Source organism: Cornus florida, unplaced genomic scaffold (genome assembly GCF_030987335.1).
Source record: "Cornus florida cultivar Cherokee Brave unplaced genomic scaffold, ASM3098733v1 CherokeeBrave_3.0.0_Hap2_Chr03, whole genome shotgun sequence".
NCBI classification, from domain to species: Eukaryota; Viridiplantae; Streptophyta; class Magnoliopsida; order Cornales; family Cornaceae; genus Cornus; species Cornus florida.
The window spans coordinates 10,437,471-10,458,889 of record NW_026775573.1 but is presented as its reverse complement, the minus strand read 5'-3'; the positions used below and the strand labels follow the sequence as shown (position 1 = coordinate 10,458,889).

Sequence of the window (21,419 nt, the reverse complement as noted above, 5' to 3'; positions counted from 1 at the left end):
CTCAACTCAGACCTATTTAATAATCATACCAGGAACCCTCAACACTAACTCGACCCGTTTATTAAATAGGTACTGTTTATTAAAATAAGACATTTAATATTTAATCAAATAATAAATATTAAATAAAAATTGTTACAATTAAGTCAAATATTCAAAATAAGTAGAAAAAACAAAAGTTTATATTAAAATGACTTAACTATTTATAATAATTAGGTTTAACGGGTAACATATTATATAGGTCATATTCACGATTACGATATGTTAAGTTAAATGGGTATAAATGGGTTGAAATCCCTCAACCCTAACCCGATACGGTTAAATAAACGGGTTAATCGTGTCACCGCGTTTATGACCCGAATCCGTGTAAGGTCAATCCAAACCCACTTATATTGTGTCGTGTTTGAATCGTATTGACGAGTGACATAATAATTTGTCAATTTTATATAACATCATGTGATGAGAGCACCATCTAGCCGCGGAATTAATGAACTGAATTAACATATTTTTTAAATGATTGAGAACTATTTTTAAGATTACCAAGCACTATTTTGAGAGGTAGTATTACTTTTGTACAGTTTGAGAAATTTTATGCAATATAATAAAAAAAAGATAAATTACAATTTTAAGAAAGTATGAAAATTTTATAGTAATAAACTGGTTATATGCAATTTAACCCTACTAATATTATTATATTGATATAATAAAAACAAGTCTCTGAGACGGAAGAAACGGGTTGGGGAGCAGGAGGTGCAAGTAGCCAACCATAGAACCGAAGGAAAAGGGGTTGAAAACCCTTCTCAAAAGCCTTCTTCTCTTCTCTCGTCTCTTTCTCTCACTAAAAACCTCTCTTTCTCTCTCTACATTTCTACCTATTTTTCTGGATTGATTCTTATATAGAAATAGTTTACCTCATTCTTTTGATGAATTCCATCATGGATCTACCAATTCTGCTTCTCTCACTCTCAATTTTCTCTCTCTAAGATCTCCATGAATTTACTTCACCTGATTGCAATTCATCGATTGTTTGAGTTTGGATTTGGATTTGGATTCGGATTCGGTTGTGTAGAGAGAGAATGAAGATTCCTTGTTGTTCGGTGTGTCAGACTCGATACAACGAGGAAGAGAGGTGTCCTCTGCTGCTTCAATGCGGCCATGGCTTCTGCAAGGAGTGTCTGTCCCGGATGTTCTCGGATTCCTCGGACACGACTCTCTCGTGCCCTAGGTGTCGACACGTCTCCGTCGTCGGCAACTCCGTGCAAGCTCTCCGCAAGAACTATGCAATTCTCGCTTTAATCCACTCTTCGTTGAACTCTTCCTCGGCTTTTGACTGCGATTTTACTGATGAAGATGAGGAGAACGACGAGGATGAGCTTGAAGATGACGATGACGAGTCGAGGAGGAGGCGGAGGTGCAGCCGCCAGTCTCACACTTCGAGTTCCGGGTGCGGTGGTGGCGGCGGTGCGGTTATTGAGCTCGCTTCGCACCAGGACTTGAGATTGATTCGGCTGATTGGGGAGGAAAGGAAGGCTGGGGTGGAAACGTGGTCCGCTGTGCTTTCGGGTGGGCCAGGGCGGTGTCGCCACCGAGTGGCGGTGAAGAAGATTGTGATCAGGGACGACGATGCGGATTTGGTTTGGGTGCAGAATCAACTTGAGAATTTGCGGCGGGCGTCGATGTGGTGCCGGAATGTATGCACTTTCCATGGAGCTACAAGGACAGAGGATTGTCTGTCCCTTATAATGGATAAGTGTAGCGGGTCTGTCCACACGGAGATGCAGCGAAATGAAGGGCGACTCACTCTTGAGCAAATTCTCAGGTTTTCGTCTCTTTCAATCTTTTATGATTGTTCAATCTTCACATGTCTTTTACTTTGATGAACTTTGAAGGTTACACAGGGAAACTCTGTTTTTTTTTTTTTTTTTCCTTTGACCTTCGAATTTTGTAAAGGTTTGATCTTGTGATCAGGCACCAACTTTTGGATAACAATTTATTTGGATTTGGGTAATTTCTGAGTATATAATGTTGAACCTGCAAAAGTCTGGTTCAAGCACATGCATTAGATTTTAGATACCTGTTAGACTTGAAAAGTTTCAGCATATAATAGTTTTAGGGAGTAAGGGAGATATATCACAGTTACTCATCTTTTATTTATGGTTTTGTGTTTGAATACCATTGTGAAATCTCCATGCGTAGTCAAAGCAGCTGGAATTAAGTGGGATATTTCCTCATTTTACTTGATTTTGCATGATTGCACATACAGAGTTCATCATTTCCAAACTTCACTTCTATAATTCAGTTGCTCTTCATATATATCTTGTTTGGACAAGTTGTTCTAAATACAAATAGAACTCTTAGCTGTAAATGGTGCAGTTAATGGTTCTCTTATTATTGCTTGTCAACCACATAAGTCACTGCAATAAGGGCGGAGCCAGAAATTAAATCCAGGGGGCATAGTGTAAAAAAAAAAAAAAAAAAAAAATCAGTAAACATGACAATAAATATAGATTCTTCAAATCAAGAGGCAAAGAAGAAAAATTACTCAAAATAATACATCAATCAATGTGTCGTTTAAGAAAGATAAATAGTTGACAAAAATTTTAAAAAAGAAAGACAAAATGAGAGAACTTTGAAATGGAAAAAAATTAGACTTAGATTAAAAAATTTTTTTTTGACTTTTTTTTAAGGAAATTAAACGAATTTAAAGAGTAACAAAGAGAAGAAATACAAAATTTAAGAGATAATTTTAGAAAATCAAAGTTTTAGGGGGCATTATATGATTTTTTTTCATATATACATATAAAAATACATAAATTTAGTGTATGTATTATACTAAGCGGGGCAAGGCCAGGCCAGGGGGGCACGTGCCCCCCGGGCATACACTGCTCAGCCCGTGAATTCCCTTTATAAAAAGGCATGTTTCAGACCTGTATGTGATCCTGCCATAATCGCTCACTTTAGAAATCTAAATTGAGGAATGTTGTGACAATTGGTCATTTCATCTGTCGAATTTCATTCTAGTTATTTTAAGTTCTTAAACATTATGAATGAAGTTCTTGAATACTAATTTATGAATCTAAAATTATTAGATTTCACTAAGAAATATTATTAGATATCTCAAAAATTCTAAAAGCCCAAGCATGCATACCTTCTGTTTGTATTTTAATTAGGTGAACAAAGTAAGAATTTTTATTGAGCATGCAAGGTCCAGAATTTTCTCAAAAATATCCTTGAAATTTATTGAGAAATAGCGTATAGTGGACTTAAAATTCTTCTAAATTATTGAATAGATACCTACATAACCTGAGAGTAATGCTTATTTAATGGCAAAGATTGAGAGGGAAGAGAGGGGGACAGACTACTCAGAATTTCATGACATTGTGATAGAATGCTGGAGATAAGGAGGATGAGGAGATGGGGAAAGGTACTATCAACACCATATTTTACACTACCTCTTCTAAATGCGTGATACACTTATATTTGACACGCAGCACCTAAATATGCATGACATATGTAAGTGGCCATGCACCTTATAAGCATATATGATAATTCTATTTCACTATATAATTGTATAAAAAGTGTTTGTTTGATATTCTTTTGTTACATTGTTACTTCAAAATAAGTGAAGTGACACATTGGATGTTATATGTCACATAAAATGATCATTGTATCTTATATATATGAAAAAAAAAAGAAAAAAAAGTAAGAATATTTAAAGGTGTCCTTGTGTCTTTGGATTAGGATATTTGATAATTTCGACATTTTGACACATACTTATGTGACAACCGTTTCCATGTAACATGTCATCTTCAAGAACGACTAAATTTCATTTTGGGGCCTTAATGGATTGTGTAGAGAGGGATAGAAAAAATTGTATTTAATTTGACTTAAGAGTACAAACTATATTCTGGGATTTCTATATCACAGAGCTATAGTTGGCTTTATATATATCTGGAGCTTCACTATTTTATCAACAAGGTATCACAAAGTTTCAGGGTTAGGGTCGCTGGGTATTTATCTTTATGGAGGGAATAAGGGATATTACTGCTTCCAGTTCTCCCCAATGTGCACTAGTCAAATTTTGGCTGGACCATCTATTAATTTTGGAACGAAACTGTAAAAGAACCAATTAGATTCCATAGTTAACAAAAAAAAAAATACTATCTGATTTCATTTTTATGACAGTTGTGATTACAATCTGGCACTCTAAATTGTCTTGATTTGTTGTTTGTTCTGTGACTGTAGATATGGGGCAGACATTGCTCGGGGGGTAGCTGAACTCCATGCAGCTGGTGTTGTTTGTATGAACCTAAAACCATCCAATCTTCTCTTGGATGCAAATGGTCATGCTGTGGTTTCTGATTATGGACTTCCATTAATTTTAAAGAAAACTGCCTGCCGAAAAGCACGGTTGGAGTGTGATTCGTCAAGGCTTCATTCATGCATGGATTGTACAATGCTCAGTCCGAACTACACAGCTCCAGAGGCGTGGGAACCAGTGAAGAAATCACTGAATCTTTTCTGGGATGATGCCATTGGCATATCTGCGGAGTCTGACGCCTGGAGCTTTGGCTGTACACTGGTGGAAATGTGCACTGGCTCTATCCCGTATGTGGAGTAGCTCTTAGTTTTTTCCTTTAATAACTATTTCCCTCATATTGATGTAACTGCTTAATGAGAATTGACATTCTCTGCAGATGGGCTGGCTTAAGTTCAGAGGAAATCTATCGAGCTGTTGTCAAGGGTCGAAGACAACCTCCACAATATGCAAGTGTAGTAGGTGTTGGTATACCAGGGGAATTGTGGAAGATGATTGGTGAGTGCCTACAGTTCAAGGCGTCTAAAAGACCAACTTTTAGTTCGATGTTAGCAATATTCCTTCGCCACTTGCAAGGAATACCTCGGAGCCCTACTGCAAGCCCTGATAAGTAAGAAATTTGTAACTGCTACCTTCTATTATCATTCTTCTCTTATAGATTAGATACGTTGACCTCTGTCTACTAAGCACTTGGTATGATTTTTGGAGCAAGAATTAAGGTAGCAACCATATATGTTGTGATGTTGGTTTTATACACATTCCTTGGATTATTTGTGTGTTTTTATATCACTGTTTGTTCTGATATTTTCTATCGTGCTATATTGGTTTCTAAGAATATGCATACATGCTTTATGTGGAAATACAGTGAATTTGCCAATTGCTCCGGGGCAAGTGTGACAAAGCCATCTCCTTCATCTAATTTGGAGGTTTTCCAGGATAATCCAAAACTGCTACATGGCCTTGTATCTGAAGCCAATGTGGATGGCGTTAGGTCAATCACTTCGCTGTAGCCTTCTTTTACATTTTCAGTAAAAAAAAATCTTTTGCTGTCTTTCATATTCTGTTCCCCATAATTAATGCAGGGAGTTGCTTGTAAAGGCTGCATCAGGAAACAATGGCAGCTTACTATGCTCACTCTTAGAAGCACAGAATGCTGATGGCCAGACTGCCCTCCACCTGGCTTGTAGACGGGGTAGCGTGGAACTTGTTGAGGTCATTTTGGAGTACAAAGAGGCAAATGTGGATGTTTTAGACAAAGACGGGGATCCTCCTCTTGTGTTTGCTTTGGCAGCTGGATCTCCAGAGTGTGTTCGTGCTCTTATCAAAAGACGTGCTAATGTCAGGTCTAGGTTGAGGGAAGGCTTTGGTCCATCTGTTGCTCATGTCTGTGCGTACCATGGCCAACCAGATTGCATGCGTGTAAGTGTTCTACTCCCTCCATCCCATTTGAAGTGTCCCTTTTTGGGAACCAAACTTTTTAAGATGTGGCTTTCGATATTTTTTTATTGTATTGGTAGTGAATGAATTACCAAATCTACCCATGGTGGGTCCACTGATGTTTTACATTTAATTATTTTTACAAGTTAAATGCAAGAAGGATAAATTGAGAATGTTGTAAAATACAGTGCATTGACTTTTGAATTGGGACAGCTAAATATGGAAAGGTGGGCACTTATTTTGGGACAGAGGGAGTATTATTTTAGAAAAATACTGGAAAGTATCTCAAGAGAAAAAAATAGGATATTCAAGGAGATGAAGGATGAGGAATTTTAAAAGAAAAAAAGTTGAGGAACAAATGACACCAAACTCTAATGGGAACCAACACAAGGGAATTTTATTGGGGTTAAAAATGTTTTTTTTTTGTTCTTCCACTTTTTAAGTTTCTCCTATGACATATTTATTAATGACAACAGGAGTTACTGTTGGCTGGAGCTGATCCAAATGCAGTGGATGATGAAGGTGAATCTGTCCTACATAGAGCTGTTACCAAGAAATATACTGACTGTGCTCTTGTCATATTGGAACACGGGGGATGTAAATCGATGGCTATCTTAAATTCCAAAAATTTGACGTAAGTATGTTAAATGGACCTGTTTGAGTGTTTTGTCCTTTGTTATTTTGCTAAACATTTATTTGTAGGCTTCTCAAGGAGTGCTATTGAATTAGTCTTACAATTCTCCTTGGTTCTTTGCTTTCTCAAATTTCTAACGTTTTCACGTTAATGAAATCCTAAGAAGCACGGAAACGGATACGGGACACGGATACGGCACGGAAATGGCAACGCGGCAAATCCTAAAAAATTAGGACACGGATACGACGGGGACATGGCTAATAATAAATGTATTATATATATATATATATATATATATATATATATATATATATATATATATATATATATATATATATATATATGATGTTGTACTTTAAGAATTTAAGAGTAATATTATTATCTATCATCCTAATGGTGAAAAAAAATTACGTTTTGCTGGTAAAAATAAAGAAAGGTGGAAATACGGTTAAGAAAGAGAAAAAAAAAAAAAAGAAACACAGAGGATTAGAGTTTTGTTAGAAAAATAGTTAAGGGTTAGTTAACAATAAAGGTAAGAATCCATAGAAGAGAAAGTTAATGGAAACAAGAGGCAAAGAAAAAGAGACAAAAAGAATTTTTTTGTGAAAGGAAAAAAAAGAAGTATCAAGGGTTTGTGAAGAAGAAGAAGAAAGAAAAGAGGAGAGAGAGAGAGAGACCATCTACCGGCAGCCAAGCTTGGTCGGCGGGAGAACAAGAGAGAGCCAAAGTTGATCGTGCAAGAGTTTGTATCTTTGAACTAAAATATTTTCCTAAATTTATGATTATCTTAATATGAAATTGTTTTATAAAACAACAACTTTTAAGTAATCTTGTAATGACCACCATATTATTGAAAGTTATTAAACAACTCGTCATATTTACACTTCAAACCATATTTTTTTCTAAAACTTTCTTAAAAATCCCCAAGAATGCATTATAAGGACAAAAAAAAAAAAAAAAAAAAACCCGAGAATGCAACATGGGTGTCGAAGGTGTGTCCGTGCAGTGTCCGAATATTTGGAAAAATAAAATAAAATTCAGACACGTTTTTTAGCATGTCCAGCTCGTGTCGGTGTCCGACAGGGATTCCTCTTTACCCTTTTAGGCATGTCCGTGCTTCCTAAATGAAATCATTAATAAACAGTAATTTTCTATCTATTTCATTGCAGAGTATTAAGTGATTTTCTATCTATTTCATTGCAGATCTGATTGCAATTATATAGATTGTGCATTTGATTCTTCATGATTACAATCTTTTGAGCATGCCATCTTTAGTTCTCTTTTTGTTTCATCTATTTCCTTTATAGGCTGCACATTTTGAATTTTTTGATGTGACAGACCTCTGCACAAGTGCGTAGAAACATGGAATTTGACTGTGGTCAGAAGATGGGTGGAACTTGCATCCATAAAAGAGATTGCTGATGCTATTGATATACCAAGTCCGGTTGGCACTGCATTGTGTATGGCAGCTCCCTTAAAGAAAGATCATGAAGTTGGTAAAAATTGGATCTGATTATATTAGGTTATTTAATCATTATCTGATAAAAAATATTACTTATTTAAAATAAGTAGTGTTTTGTTCCATGATACTTTTTTTCCTTCTTTTTTTGCACTTAATTTCCTCTGTTTGCTTCAGTAACTTGACCAATTGATTTTGTATTGTGATTGTAGAGGGCAGAGAACTGGTACGATTGCTCCTTGCTGCTGGAGCAGATCCAACTGCCCAAGATACCCAACATGGGCGAACAGCTCTGCATACGGCTGCTATGGTTAATGATGTTGAGTTAGTCAAGGTAAGTTCAATAGCTTCCCTAGTAATTGACGTGATTGTATATCTGTCTCCTTGATGTAGGTAAGCCATGGTTTTAATTGCATTTGGTGCAGATGTCAATACTCAAATCTGGAAATTTTCTGTTCAGTCTTTTTTATTCTTTTCTGATCTAATTACCATTGTCCAACCCATTGTGTAGATTATTCTCGATTCTGGAGTTGATGTGAATATTAGGAATGTGCACAATACCATACCTCTTCATGTAGCATTGGCCAGAGGTGCAAAATCATGTGTTGGATTGCTATTATCTGCTGGTGCAAATTGTAATTTACAGGTATCTCTTTTTTGACGTAAAATTTATTATTCACAGTATTTGAGCAAATGTTTATCTGAAATCACTACTCAACTTGTTTCTGTTTATGCAATATTTAGTTGGAAGATTTATAGTCTGTGATGCTCAATGACATCCTATATGTTGTTAATAAATTATACTCCATATTGTTTTAGTTACCTAATCAGGGTGATCTTTTGCCCTCTTCTGCTTCCGACCTGTCAATTGCCTCTCAAACATCTCAATGATTTTATTACAAATGGCTGAGATCTTGAATGAAACACCTATGGAGAAATTTAAATAGGTGACGGGGGGTGACAGGGTGTTCCCTCTTTTCACCCTAGAATGGCTACAAAGCTACGCACCTCCTTTACCTATCCAACTAGAGTCAAGTTTCTTTTAGCTAAAATGGTCTTCAAGCCGGACAATGCCTGAAAAGGCAGAAGAATGTATTTGAGGAACTTCAGCCAATTCTAACTTGCCTCCATAGACCACAATCGTTTCATCATCATCTAAAGTGTGGTTGTCAGGGGACTACCTATAACTAAACACTTCAGTATGTCCCTATTCTCTGCCTTTCCCTCTTATTTTGTTGGAAGGCTCCATCACCATAATGAAAGGTAAGGAGGGAGAGGACCCCCCTGAGTAGGCCCTCAAGTTCCTGAAGAAGGCTGTTGGAGTGTAAGTGCAGAACTCAATCTACTTTCTCTGGTTATGCACGACCCATCCTTTCCTTGATATGCAATGAGAAACCCCCAATTTGGGTGCTCAATTTGCAAATGATCCCAGCATTCTGCTCCTGGTCCTCTAGTTAAAACTTAAAACACTCATTAAAAAAAGAAAAAAATAAAAATGAATGGCATTCTGGGCTTTAAAATAATACTACCTATAACGGTATTACCTGTCCAAGTTCCACAATGAAATATACGAACTCGCAACTACTGACTGGTCGTAAATCCTTTAAATCTACCACTCCCCCCTTCTATAGAATCAGTGCAATGAAAGAAGCATTCAGTCTCCGCTCGAAGTACCCGTGCTTGTGGATGTGATTAATGACCATCATGCCAAGCAATTTCATGGTACCCCAATCCTATTGAAAGAATTCTAGTCCCTTTTCCCTATTAAAGATTTTTAGATCTTCTACCTGTCCTCGTCAGTGAACTGCCTATCAAGCTACTCTCTGTCCTTGTTATTTTTAATATTTTAATGCTGAAAGTCCATTCATCCAGTCTAGATACCACCAGGAGGTCTTTGAGTAGAAGTCCTCATGGAATTGTGCAATACTGTTTCCGATGCCCTATTCTATCCTTAACCTCATCCACAACAATCTTCCAATTTAATTGCCACATCTGTGGGATTTGTCAAGTCTATGAAAAAAAATTCCTGTTCCTGCTCCTTTCTTCAGCTAGAGGGCTCCAACTAATCTTCTGCATAAGAGCAATCCTACCTAGCGCTGCTTTGATTTCTCCTTCCTAGCTGCCTCTAATGCACTCAACCCTGGTGTTTCTTGTTTTCTATTTAAAGCTTTGATCTAACCGTCAACTTGGGATTGTTTCCATTTAAAGCTTTGATCTAACCATCAACTGGGGCTTCTGGTGGTATTCTCATTATGTGGGATAGGAGATGGATGGCTAAGATGGAGGTTTGCAGGGGGAGATTTTCTTTATCTTGTGCTTTTGTTTTGGAGGAGGATAGGTTCTCTTGGGGTTTTTCTGGGGTGTATGGGCCGGTTGATGATGGTGTGAGGGATGGGTTGTGGGAGGAGTTGAGTGGGGTGAAGGGGAGGTGGTCTCTTCCTTGGTGTGTGGTCGGTGATTTTAATGTGGTTAGGTCACCGGCAGAGAGATCTACAGGTGGTTCGTGGACTCAAGCTATGATGCATTTTTCTGATTTTATTGATGGTCGTCAGCTTATTGATCTTCCTCTTGAGGGAGCTTCTTTTACTTGGTCCAGCGGGAGGGAATCGCCAACTTTTTCTTGGCTTGATAGATTTTTGATTTCTGGCGACTGCGAGGAGAAGTTCCCGGATGTTGTTCAAGCTGTGCTGGCTAGGGTTACGTCGGACCATATCCCCTTGGTTTTGGATTGTGGAGGTTTGAGATCTCTTTGCACTCCTATTAGATTTGAGACATGTGGCTTCGAGCGGATAATTTCCAGGTTTCTTTGCTTTCTTGGTGGGAGGAGACCTGGTGGTGGGTACGTCCAGTTTTATTCTTGCAAGCAAGCTTCGACTCCTGAAGAATAAGCTCAAAAGGTGGAATAAGGAGGAGTTTGGGAATTTGGAGTGGAGGAAGAATAGGGCTTTGGCTGATATTGCCGAGATCGATAAAATGGAAGGGGAGAGTGTTCTTTCTGAGTCTCATCGCACTAGGAGAGCAGCTTGTCAGGCAGAATGTGTGGAAATTGCTCTATTGGAGGAAATCTCGTGGCGTCAGTAATCTCGGGCCTTATGGCTCAAAGAGGGGGATCGTAATGCCAAGTTTTTTCATAGAACTGCTAATGCTCAGAGGAGGGGCAACCATATTGGGCGACTGTGTGTGGATGGTTCGGTCTTGTCTACAGAGGAGGAGGTGCGAAATGGTATTGTCTCTTTCTACCAAAGGCTTTATTCTGAGCCTCTTCGATGGAGGTCAAGGCTTGATGACCTTCATTTTGACTCTATTTCTGTTTTGGAAAGGGATGGGCTGGAGGTTCCTTTTTCGGAGGAGGAGGTGCTGAAGGCTCTCAAGAGTTGTAATGGCGATAAGGCTCTAGGCCCCGGTGGTTTTACTATGAGATTTTTGCTGGAAAGTTGGGAGGTGGTTAGGCTTGAGATTATGAGCACTTTTCATGAGTTTCATTCCACGGGGAGATTTGAGAAATCACTGAACGCATCCTTTATTGCCCTTATTCCTAAGAAGGGTGGTGCTTCTAATGTCAAGGACTTTAGACCAATTAGTCTGATTGGGTGTATCTATTAGATCATTGTGAAAGTCCTTGCGCTTAGGCTGAGGGAGGTGCTTGATGGAGTTGTTTCCGAGTCTCAGAATGCCTTTATTGGGGGTAGACAGATTCTGGACTTGGCTCTCATTGCCAGTGAATGCGTGGATTCTAGACTTTGTAGTGGTGTTCCTGGTGTTCTTTGTAAGTTGGATATCGAAAAAGCCTACGATCATGTCAGTTGGAATTTCCTGTTGTATCTGTTGGAGAGGATGGGTTTTGGTGCGAAATGGAGGAAATGGATTACTACATGTGTTTTCACTGTCAGATTTTCGATTTTGGTTAATGGGTCTCCTACGGGATTCTTTGGTAGTTCTCGAGGTCTGAGGCAGGGGGACCCTCTTTCCCCATTTTTGTTTATTATTGTTATGGAGGCCCTTAGTAGGCTGATGAGAAGGGCTGTGGATTTGGGGTTTATTAGCGGTTTCAAGCTCGGCCCTGAATCGGTTCAGCAGATGGAGATTTCTCAACATTTTGCGGATGATACTATTGTTTTCTGTGAGGCAGAGGTGTCCCAGTTGCAGTATTTGAGATGTGTTTTGGTTTGTTTTCAGACTGTCTCTGGTCTGAAAGTCAATGTGGGTAAAAGTGTGCTTGTCCCTGTGGGGGAGGTGCAGGATGTGGATTCTCTGGCTACTGCTTTAGGCTGTGGGACGCGACGCTTCCCTATTTCTTATTTTGGTCTACCGCTGGGGGACTCGGCAAGGAGGGTGGGAAGTTGGGACCCAATGATTGAGCGGGTCGAGAGAAGATTGGCTGGTTGGAAAAAACAATATCTCTCCAAGGGTGGAAAAGTCACGTTAGTGAAGAGTGTTTTGTCAAGCCTTCCAACATACTTTCTCTCGCTTTTTAGGATTCCAGCCTCTATTGTGGGAAGACTGGAGATGCTCCAACAGAATTTCCTTTGGGGGGGTCGTGGGGAGGAGTTTAAATATCATCTTGTCAAATGGGATCAGGTTTGCAAGCCTCTTCAGCTTGGTGGTCTCGAAATTAGAAGACTGGCCCCTTTTAATAATGCTCTTTTAGGCAAGTGGCTTTGGAGGTTCGGCAGTGAAAGACATAGATTATGGAGAAAGGTCATTTCTTGTCGTTTTGGGGAGGAGAGAGGGGGGTGGTCAGCTAAGCCTGTTAGGGCTGCTTATGGTGTGGGGGTGTGGAGGTCCATTGGGAAGGGGTGGGATGAATTCTCTAAACACATTAGATTCAGAGTTCGTGATGGAAGATTTGTCAGGTTTTGGGAGGATTCCTGGTGTGAAGATAGGCCTTTGGCTCTGTTTGTTTCCAAGATTGTTTAGGATTGCTGTTGACAAACATGCTATGGTTGCTGACTGCTATCGTCTTGATAGCGGGACGTTGTCTTGGGATGTACGATTCAAGCGACCTTTTCAGGATTGGGAGTTGGATGATGTCACTGGCTTGTTGGCCCTTTTGTATAGACAGGAATTGGATGGCACTGGTGTGGATTCCTTGTTTTGGGTGCCTTCTTCTAATGGGACGTTCCAGGTCCGGTCATTCTTTGTGCGCCTCTCTGGGTTTCATGGGTTGCCCTTCCCGTGGAAGACGGTGTGGCTCTCTAAGGCGCCCCTTAGGGTGGCCTTTTTTGTGTGGACTGCAGCTTGGAGTAAGATTTTGACTTTGGACAATTTACGGAAGAGAATACATATCATTGTTAACCGGTGTTGTCTTTGCAAGTGTTTTGGGGAGTCCGTGGATCACCTTCTGTTGCATTGTCCTGTTGCTTATGAATGTTGGAGTGCTTGGTTTGTTTGGCATCCATTGGGTCATGCCTCAGACTTCTCGAGGATTGCTAGATATCTGGAGGGGCCAATGGGTGGGGGCTCAGGCTAGAGACTTCTGGAGGGTGACCCCTCTTTGCGTTTGGTGGAGTCTTTGGAAAGAGCGGAACAGAAGATCTTTTGATGGGAAGGAGTCCTCTATTGGAGAGCTGAAATTTTCTATTATCTGTACCCTTTTTTGTTGGGGTTGGGGGAGGGATTATTCTTCTTTAGAGGACATTGTGGACTTTTTGGGTTCTTTGAGTTCATACATTCTTTTTGTGTATATCTCGGGACGCGTTCCCCTTTTGAACGCTTTCTAATACATTTAACTTAACAAAAACAAAAAAAAAAAAAAAGGGATTTTTTGCATTTCAATTTTCCATGACTGACTTATTCTACTTCTTTAAGTCCGCATTTGCAAACTCAACTTGTATGCCAACACAAAGCTCCGATACCTGTATGACTCCTGCAGCTTCTAATTATCTTCTTAACCATTCTGTTTTGAGCTACATCTCAAATCTGCACTGCGGGAACCTTGCTTCTTTAGGGGTTTTCAGGGTTGAGAGGGGAGTAGGTAAAGGCTTTCTTTAAGATTTGTGTGACTTCAACCTGCAGGGAGGAGGACGGTTGAGGTGGAAATGCTCTATGAGTAAGTTGGCTGAGATTTTATTAAGTGCTTTGCTAGACGGGTGCAGTAAGTTTTTCCTTGAAAGGATATAAGGCATAAGGTTGCCTCCCATAAAGTTGTCTTGTAATTAGATTACCCAGATTGAATTTATTTACATAAGATAATTAGCAGTTTGAGACTAGGTCTTTAGCCCAGCACATATATTTTTCTGACCATTCAAATAATAAATTTAGGGGCCATTGCTTGGCGCACTTATAAAATGTTCAGGCTGTCAAGTGTGACAACATGGGTTCAAATCTTGAGGTCAGTCACTTTGTGCTAACAATGCCAATGGTTAGGTTGTATCCGGTCCAGTCCTCTCACCACCCTCAATTAATGGGGACCATAATGGATAATAACCCTTTTTTTTCTTCAAGTTAATAGATAGAAATGTAAATTGATATGGAAAATTATGTCATCAGCGCACCAGATATAAGAAAAGTGAAAGCATCTCAAAGACTAGGGGTATGCTAATCCACATAATTATAAAAATGTTAATCTACATAATTATAAAAAAGAAAAAAAGAGATAATTGTTAATTTCGGAATTTTATTGGCAAAAAAAAAAATTGCATAAAAAATTTGTAGAAAAAATTTAACATGTTCTCATATATAAAATTTATTTTGCGTTTGTTTCTGTGTTTCTGTGATAAAATTTTCTCATTGCCCCTTGTAATTGAGCATATGATTTATTTTTCTAATAACACTGAATGTTTTACTTAATCATACATAGAGAATTTTTCTGCCTTCATCTCTAGGCCGAGGCTGTAAATTCTTTGGTTGGACTAGTTTAAAACTTCAAATCACTGTTCTATATACTTGGACAACATATGATTGAATTCATAATCATTCAACTCTATCCGCAACATTGTGTGAACAAAAATCTATTTCCTATTAGAAAGAGCAGGAAAGAATAAAATTGTGTTGCAATTTCTTCAGCTCTGCGCATGCATGTGTATCCCCTGTCAGGTCACAGATTAAGTATTTAACTATTGGATTCTCAATCTGGTTATAGGTCATGAACGATACATCAAAATGCGAGGTTTCTTTTCTTTTCTTTTCTTCTTTTTTCGTTTTTTGGCTCTCAATATATCAAACATTGTATCTTTCCTCTTTCTACCATTAATATGCAAATTGTTTGCTCACTATTGGCAGGATGATGAAGGTGACACTGCTTTCCATATAGCAGCTGATTCAGCAAAGATGATACGTGAAAATCTTGAATGGATTGTTGTTATGCTTAGGTATCCGGATGCTGCTGTTGAAGTTAGGAATCACAGGCAAGTACCTGATAAAAAAACCACTTCTTCGTGTGGCCTGGCTGCCTCTTCTTAAATTATATCTGTCATCCTTTCCCATGTTCAAAGGCTAGATGTAGTTTTGAAATGGTGCCCCAAGATGTTTGCTGTTGAACCTTGTTATACTAATGTACTTGTGATGGGTAGCAGTGGTAAGACATTAGGTGATTTTCTGGAGGCCCTTCCACGGGAATGGATTTCTGAAGATTTGATGGAGGCACTCATGAATAAGGGAGTTCATTTGTCACCTACAGTGTGAGTAAAAAATTATATCATTGCGTTGCCATAACCTTTTCTAAAACCTTCTCATCTCTTAAAATTGCATACTTGATTGTGGTTATTATACATTCTAATCTCTGTATCTGTAAATGGCATTTAGTTATCAAGTTGGGGACTGGGTGAAATTTAAAAAAAGTGTGACAACTCCCACTTATGGATGGCAAGATGCAAAACATAAGAGTGTTGGTTTCGTGCAAAGTGTCCCTGACAAGGACTATTTGATTGTGTCGTTTTGTTCTGGAGAAGCTCGCGTTCTTGCAAATGAAGTTGTAAAAGTTATTCCGTTGGACAGGGGACAGCATGTGCAACTTAGAGCGGATGTCAAAGAGCCGAGGTTTGGTTGACTTGCTTTAACCTTTTTGGCTTCATTGCTGCTTATATGATGGGTTATTTGTAGTTGTACTGCACATCGACTATGAACCGGAGGAGTTGTACGCTTGCCTGTTAATCATTAAATTGCAATTTTATCTTATAACAGCTTCAACATAGATCTGTTTTTTGCAACCTTTTTTAGTTTTATAATGATAAATAACTCCTATTTAATAAAACACATAATTTGCACAATCTAGCTCTCTGATAAAATTCTGGACTTGATTCTTTTGAGAAAGGGAAATAAAAATAATGTTGGATAGGTTCTTAGATTTAATTGGTAAAATTTTTGTGAAAACCTATTTAGGCTGTGGATCTGAATCCTTTTGATGTCCAATGGTTATAGGGCAGAAGAATCTGAAAGTTTGGATATTTTGCTAAAATCAATGATATGGATTATGCAAGAAACAGCATGGTATGAAAATTGGAAGAAATTAATTTTGAATTGGTGCATATGCAATCAGATACTGTTAGTGTCTAATCAATGAGTTTTTGACCACATATATTTAGCATTATCTTCAACTTGAGTTAATAGTCATGCACATAAATTCGAACCTTCTGAACGCCAACACTAATTTAATTTATTCATACCAAATCTTCATATAAAAAATTAAATTCTTTGAAAAATTAATTTATCAATTCGCACCTTGTGAACCCCAAACTCTACTTTGATTGAAAGCCTATTGCCAAATTTTGTTGGAAAATTTTATTAGTGGCCATTGTTCCCATGGTTGTATTTTTTTATTTTATTCTATTTTTTTAAGCTATTAGCTAGAAATTTGTTTACTCTTGAGTTTGTGTTCCCGTCTCTTTATTTGTCTCTTTTTTAGCATTTGAATGACATGGCTTGAAAACCTTGCTCTGTTTTATCTGTAATTAGACACTAACAATGGAGATTCTCCTGAGAAATGTCCCTATTGATCCCCCCCTCCCTACTTTACATCAGCAGTAAAGCTACGAGCATTACTGTGGATTGTTGTGAAAGGACCTTAAACAACTGAATAGGCTTCAAGAGATGATTTAAAATTCTACATTGATTACCTATCTGACATACCCTCAACTTCATATCAGGCTCCTTTACATGTTTCTTGTTTGTCAAAAACATGGTTCAGTGTTGTTAAAGGCGCGCCTAGTTACCAGGCTCATACAGGTGCAACACTTGCGCTTGTTGTGTGTCCAGGTGCGCCTTTGACAACATTTAAGCCTTTAATATGGAATATGAATATACTTTAATAGTAATTTAAATTTTCATTTGTGCGCCTCACTTCACTGAGGTGCGCGCCTAGGCTCCAAAGGAACTCTAGCGCCTTAGTGCGCTTGATAACACTGACATGGTTCAATTTAGAAGCAGGAAAGGATAACAGCCAATTTCAAGGGATGCAGAGTAACTGAGGGCCTACCCATCTTTGTGGAAGTTGCCTCCTGTTATGTGTGCAGTTAGGGTGGACATAATAACATTTTACACAATAAAAAAAAAGTTAGTTTAATTTCTATGTATATTTATGGTTCATGCCTGCAAAAATTTTTGATGTTTTTTTTTTATTGGTAACATCTGGTGCAGTCAGTTTTTGTTCGTCTTTGGAATATTAATTTCTATGTATATTTATGGTTCATGCCTGCAAAAATTCTTGATGTTTTTTTTTTTAATTATTTTAACAGAAATAAAAACTAATTGTAATAGTAATTAGAATATCGCATTTTCTGAAGTATTTTAAGTTATTAAAGGCATGCTTTTGGTCAGCTTCGGATGAGATCCATAAGTTCAATGCATGATTGAAGAATATGATAAATGATCTGGTTTCATTATTAGGTTTGGTTGGCGTGGTCAATCGCGTGATAGCATTGGAACTGTTCTATGTGTTGATGATGATGGGATTCTACGGGTTGGCTTTCCTGGAGCATCCAGAGGATGGAAAGCTGATCCTGCTGAAATGGAGAGGGTGGAAGAATTCAAGGTTGGGGACTGGGTTCGTATTCGGCCCACTCTTACCATGGCCAAGCATGGATTAGGATCTGTAACACCTGGCAGCATTGGTATAGTGTACTGTATTAGACCAGATAATAGTCTGTTGTTAGAATTGAGTTACCTTCCAAATCCTTGGCATTGTGAACCTGAGGAGGTTGAGCCTGTTGTCCCATTCAGGGTAAGAGTTACTTCTTCTTCCCCCCCTCCCCCTCTTTTCCCTCTTGTTGCTGTTTTTGATGTTGCGGTGGTAGGTAAATCGCAGGCACCCATTATAATCCTGGGGATGAGAACCCTCAACCTTCCGTTTGGAAGGAGGAGGAGATACCACTTGGGCTAAAGCTTTGGTGGATAATTAATAGTGAATTAGTTGGGACGGTGGCTGTGTTTTTCGCTTTAGTTATTGGTTCTCTTTTCAGTGTTTTACATTTTAACAATGATGTAGTATATGATTTTTACAGATTGGTGATCGGGTATGTGTGAAGCGCTCGGTTGCAGAGCCCAGATATGCTTGGGGTGGTGAGACCCATCATAGTGTTGGAAGAATAAGTGAGATAGAGAGTGATGGTCTCCTGATAATTGAAATCCCAAATCGCCCAATACCATGGCAAGCTGATCCTTCTGACATGGAAAAGGTGGAGGATTTCAAGGTAATGTGTGTCCAATTTATTAAATTTAACAATGATTACCTACCAAAATAAAGAAAAAAATTATAATAACAATGATTTTGCATGTATGGTTCACAATAAAATATCTTATTTGTGTTTTCATTGCAAATGAGCAGGTTGGGGATTGGGTTAAAGTAAAACCTTCAGTCTCTTCTCCAAAATATGGATGGGAGGATATCACAAGGAACAGTATTGGAATAATTCATAGTTTGGAAGAAGATGGTGATATGGGGGTTGCCTTTTGCTTCAGGAGCAAGCCTTTTTGTTGTTCAGTAACAGACATGGAGAAGGTGCCTCCTTTTGAAGTGGGACAAGAAATTCATGTGATGCCATCGATAGTTCAGCCACGGCTTGGATGGTCTAATGAAACTCCTGCTTCTGTTGGAAAAATTGTGAGAATTGACATGGATGGGGCTCTAAATGTAAGCATTTTCTATTTCTTATCTTTCATCTCGTGTTAAAATTGTTTCTCTCCACGAGCAACCCATTTGGGAACGCATTCTGCCAATTATGTTGCAGGTTACTGGAACCTCACCCCTCTTACTTCCCTCCTGGATTTGTTAATTTTTTTTAAATATTTTTGTTGCCCTTTTTATGATTTAGTGGTGCACTGTGATGGCAAGTGCAACTACTCATTGGAGCACAACCCTTAGTGTATTTGTGAAGTATGGATACAGATATGGAATATGGTTGACAAATTCTGAGGAAATAGGATAAATTTACTGCTGAGACGTGCTTTATATATAAATTTATATTTTTATACTTGTATATTTGAACAATCATTTATATAAGCAGTCAATTTTTATAAACTTATCAAATATTCTGTGTTTCTGGCCTTTTTTTTGGTCTGTATTTTTGTTTTTATTTTATTTTATTTATTATCATTTTTGAGAGTGTTGGGGGTGGGGTATATTAACCCACTGTCTTATTGTTTACTTGAAATTCCATGTTCCATTACTTTTATGTCTGTTACTCATCCAAGAGAAAATGCAAAATACATTGAAAGATATTTTCAAATTTCATAAAAGTGTAGGACCTGAATGTAGAAGTGAGAAATAGTGGCATTTAATACAAAAGTATTTAGATTTGCTTTTAAGTTTCATCCCTAAGGGCTAGCTCTAGGCCCTCATATTCCTTTACTTTTTTTACTTTCTGGATTGCTGATTAGGTGTGGATTTTGGTTTTCTGTTCAGGTTAGAGTTGTTGGTAGACTTGGCTTGTGGAAAGTTTCTCCTGGAGATGCTGAAAGGCTTTCAGGTTTTGAAGTAGGTGATTGGGTACGCTCCAAACCAAGCCTGGGGAACAGACCAAGTTATGATTGGAACAGTATTGGGAAAGAAAGTCTAGCAGTTGTGCATAGTGTACAAGATAGTGGTTATATAGAATTGGCATGCTGTTTCCGTAAAGGGAAGTTGGTCACTCCTTACACAGATGTTGAAAAGGTTCCAAGCTTCAAAATAGGGCAGCATGTTCGATTTCGAGTTGGACTAGTTGAGCCAAGGTGGGGCTGGAGAGGGGCCAAGCCTGATTCACGAGGTGTTTTAACCAGTGTTAATGCTGATGGAGAAGTGAGGGTGGCCTTCTTCGGTTTGCCGGGTTTGTGGCGAGGAGATCCTGCAGATCTGGAGACAGAGCAGATGTTTGAAGTTGGAGAATGGGTCAGAATGAAAAACAATGCAAATAATTGGAAATCTATTGAGCCTGGTAGCATTGGAGTTGTACAAGGGATTGTATACGATGGAGATGAATGGTGTGGAAATATCCTTGTTGGGTTTTGCGGGGAACAAGAAGGATGGGTGGGGCCTACTTCCCATCTTGAAAGAGTGGACAGGCTTATAATTGGCCATAGGGTTAGGGTTAAAAGATGCGTGAAGCAGCCACGGTTTGGGTGGTCGGGTCACAGCCATGCTAGTGTTGGGACCATATCAGCAATTGATGCAGATGGAAAACTGAGAATGCATACACCAGTTGGCTCAAAGGCTTGGATGCTAGATCCATCTGAAGTGGATCTGGTGAAGGAAGAAGAACTCTGCATTGGAGACTGGGTTAGGGTTAGGGCATTAGTTTCGACCCCAACTCACCAGTGGGGAGATGTGAGTCACTTGAGCATTGGGGTGGTGCACCGTATAGAAGATGGGGACCTCTGGGTGGCATTCTGCTTCTTGGACAGACTGTGGCTTTGTAAGGCAGGGGAAATGGAAAGAATCAGGCCATTTAAAGTTGGGGATATGGTGAGGATAAGAGAGGGGTTGGTGAGCCCACGGTGGGGATGGGGTATGGAGACGCATGCAAGCAAAGGTCAGGTGGTTGGTGTAGATGCAAACGGGAAGTTGCGGATTAAATTTCAGTGGAGAGAGGGAAGGCCATGGCTTGGAGATCCTGCTGATATTGCTCTCGACGAGGGTTCATCTGGTACGACAGATACTTCACGATAACAACACCCCTTCACAAAATTTTCCTTTTCAGTTTGCTCCACAGCCTATGTAGGCTTTGGCCCCTCAGCGCGTTGGAGAGGTGGGTGAGAAGCTGCTGCTGCTGCTGCGCTGGTCGATCAAATTTGCTGGACGCTATACCATTTTTTGCAGTGTACACAAATGACAGGATATATATTTACTGTCAATAAACACAATGAGCACAGAGAGATGGGAAGAGTGACGCAAAGGGGTGGGTTAGAACTGGGACTGTGTTACTAACGGTGACGAATTACAAGCAGCCATGAGAAAATGATAGATGTAGGCCATTTATTATTTCACTGATTATGTTGTTAGCTGAGGTGAGTTTTTCAGTATATAATATGTGACTGCTATTTATTTTGTATAAATTGTACCTCATGATTTTGTGAGTTGATCGACTCTTTTTCAGCTTCGTTGTAGCTTTAGTATGTGTCTTTTTCTTACCACTTGCATCTAAACAAAAATCATTAACCTCTTC

General features: G+C 38.9%; 1 protein-coding gene across 2 annotated transcripts; it reads left to right on the top strand.

The window, feature by feature from the left end:
• Positions 1 to 718: 718 nt before the first annotated feature.
• LOC132299429 (E3 ubiquitin-protein ligase KEG) lies at positions 719 to 21,349 on the top strand. 2 transcript variants are annotated; one of them, XM_059796034.1, is made up of 17 exons: positions 719 to 1,816; positions 4,243 to 4,605; positions 4,695 to 4,925; positions 5,181 to 5,306; positions 5,398 to 5,734; positions 6,229 to 6,386; positions 7,725 to 7,882; positions 8,058 to 8,179; positions 8,357 to 8,491; positions 14,927 to 14,953; positions 15,067 to 15,191; positions 15,360 to 15,464; positions 15,589 to 15,822; positions 17,668 to 18,001; positions 18,282 to 18,470; positions 18,605 to 18,910; positions 19,682 to 21,349. In XM_059796034.1, exons 1-17 carry the CDS (start codon positions 1,074 to 1,076, stop codon positions 20,921 to 20,923), a joined length of 4,935 nt encoding a protein of 1,644 aa, XP_059652017.1. In that variant the 5' UTR covers positions 719 to 1,073; the 3' UTR covers positions 20,924 to 21,349. The 2 variants fall into 2 exon arrangements, with proteins under 2 accessions (XP_059652017.1, XP_059652018.1); XM_059796035.1 differs by lacking the exon at positions 14,927 to 14,953.
• The last annotated feature ends 70 nt before the right edge of the window (positions 21,350 to 21,419 follow it).

Excerpts from the sequence above, each read along its gene's own strand:
- LOC132299429 (XM_059796034.1), top strand. The coding sequence starts at position 1,074 with ATGAAGATTCCTTGTTGTTCGGTGTGTCAGACTCGATACAACGAGGAA. Across the intron at positions 8,492-14,926 it reads GTGCAAATTGTAATTTACAG|GTCATGAACGATACATCAAA; the intron begins GTATCTCTTTTT and ends ATCTGGTTATAG. Across the intron at positions 18,471-18,604 it reads AAAAGGTGGAGGATTTCAAG|GTTGGGGATTGGGTTAAAGT; the intron begins GTAATGTGTGTC and ends GCAAATGAGCAG.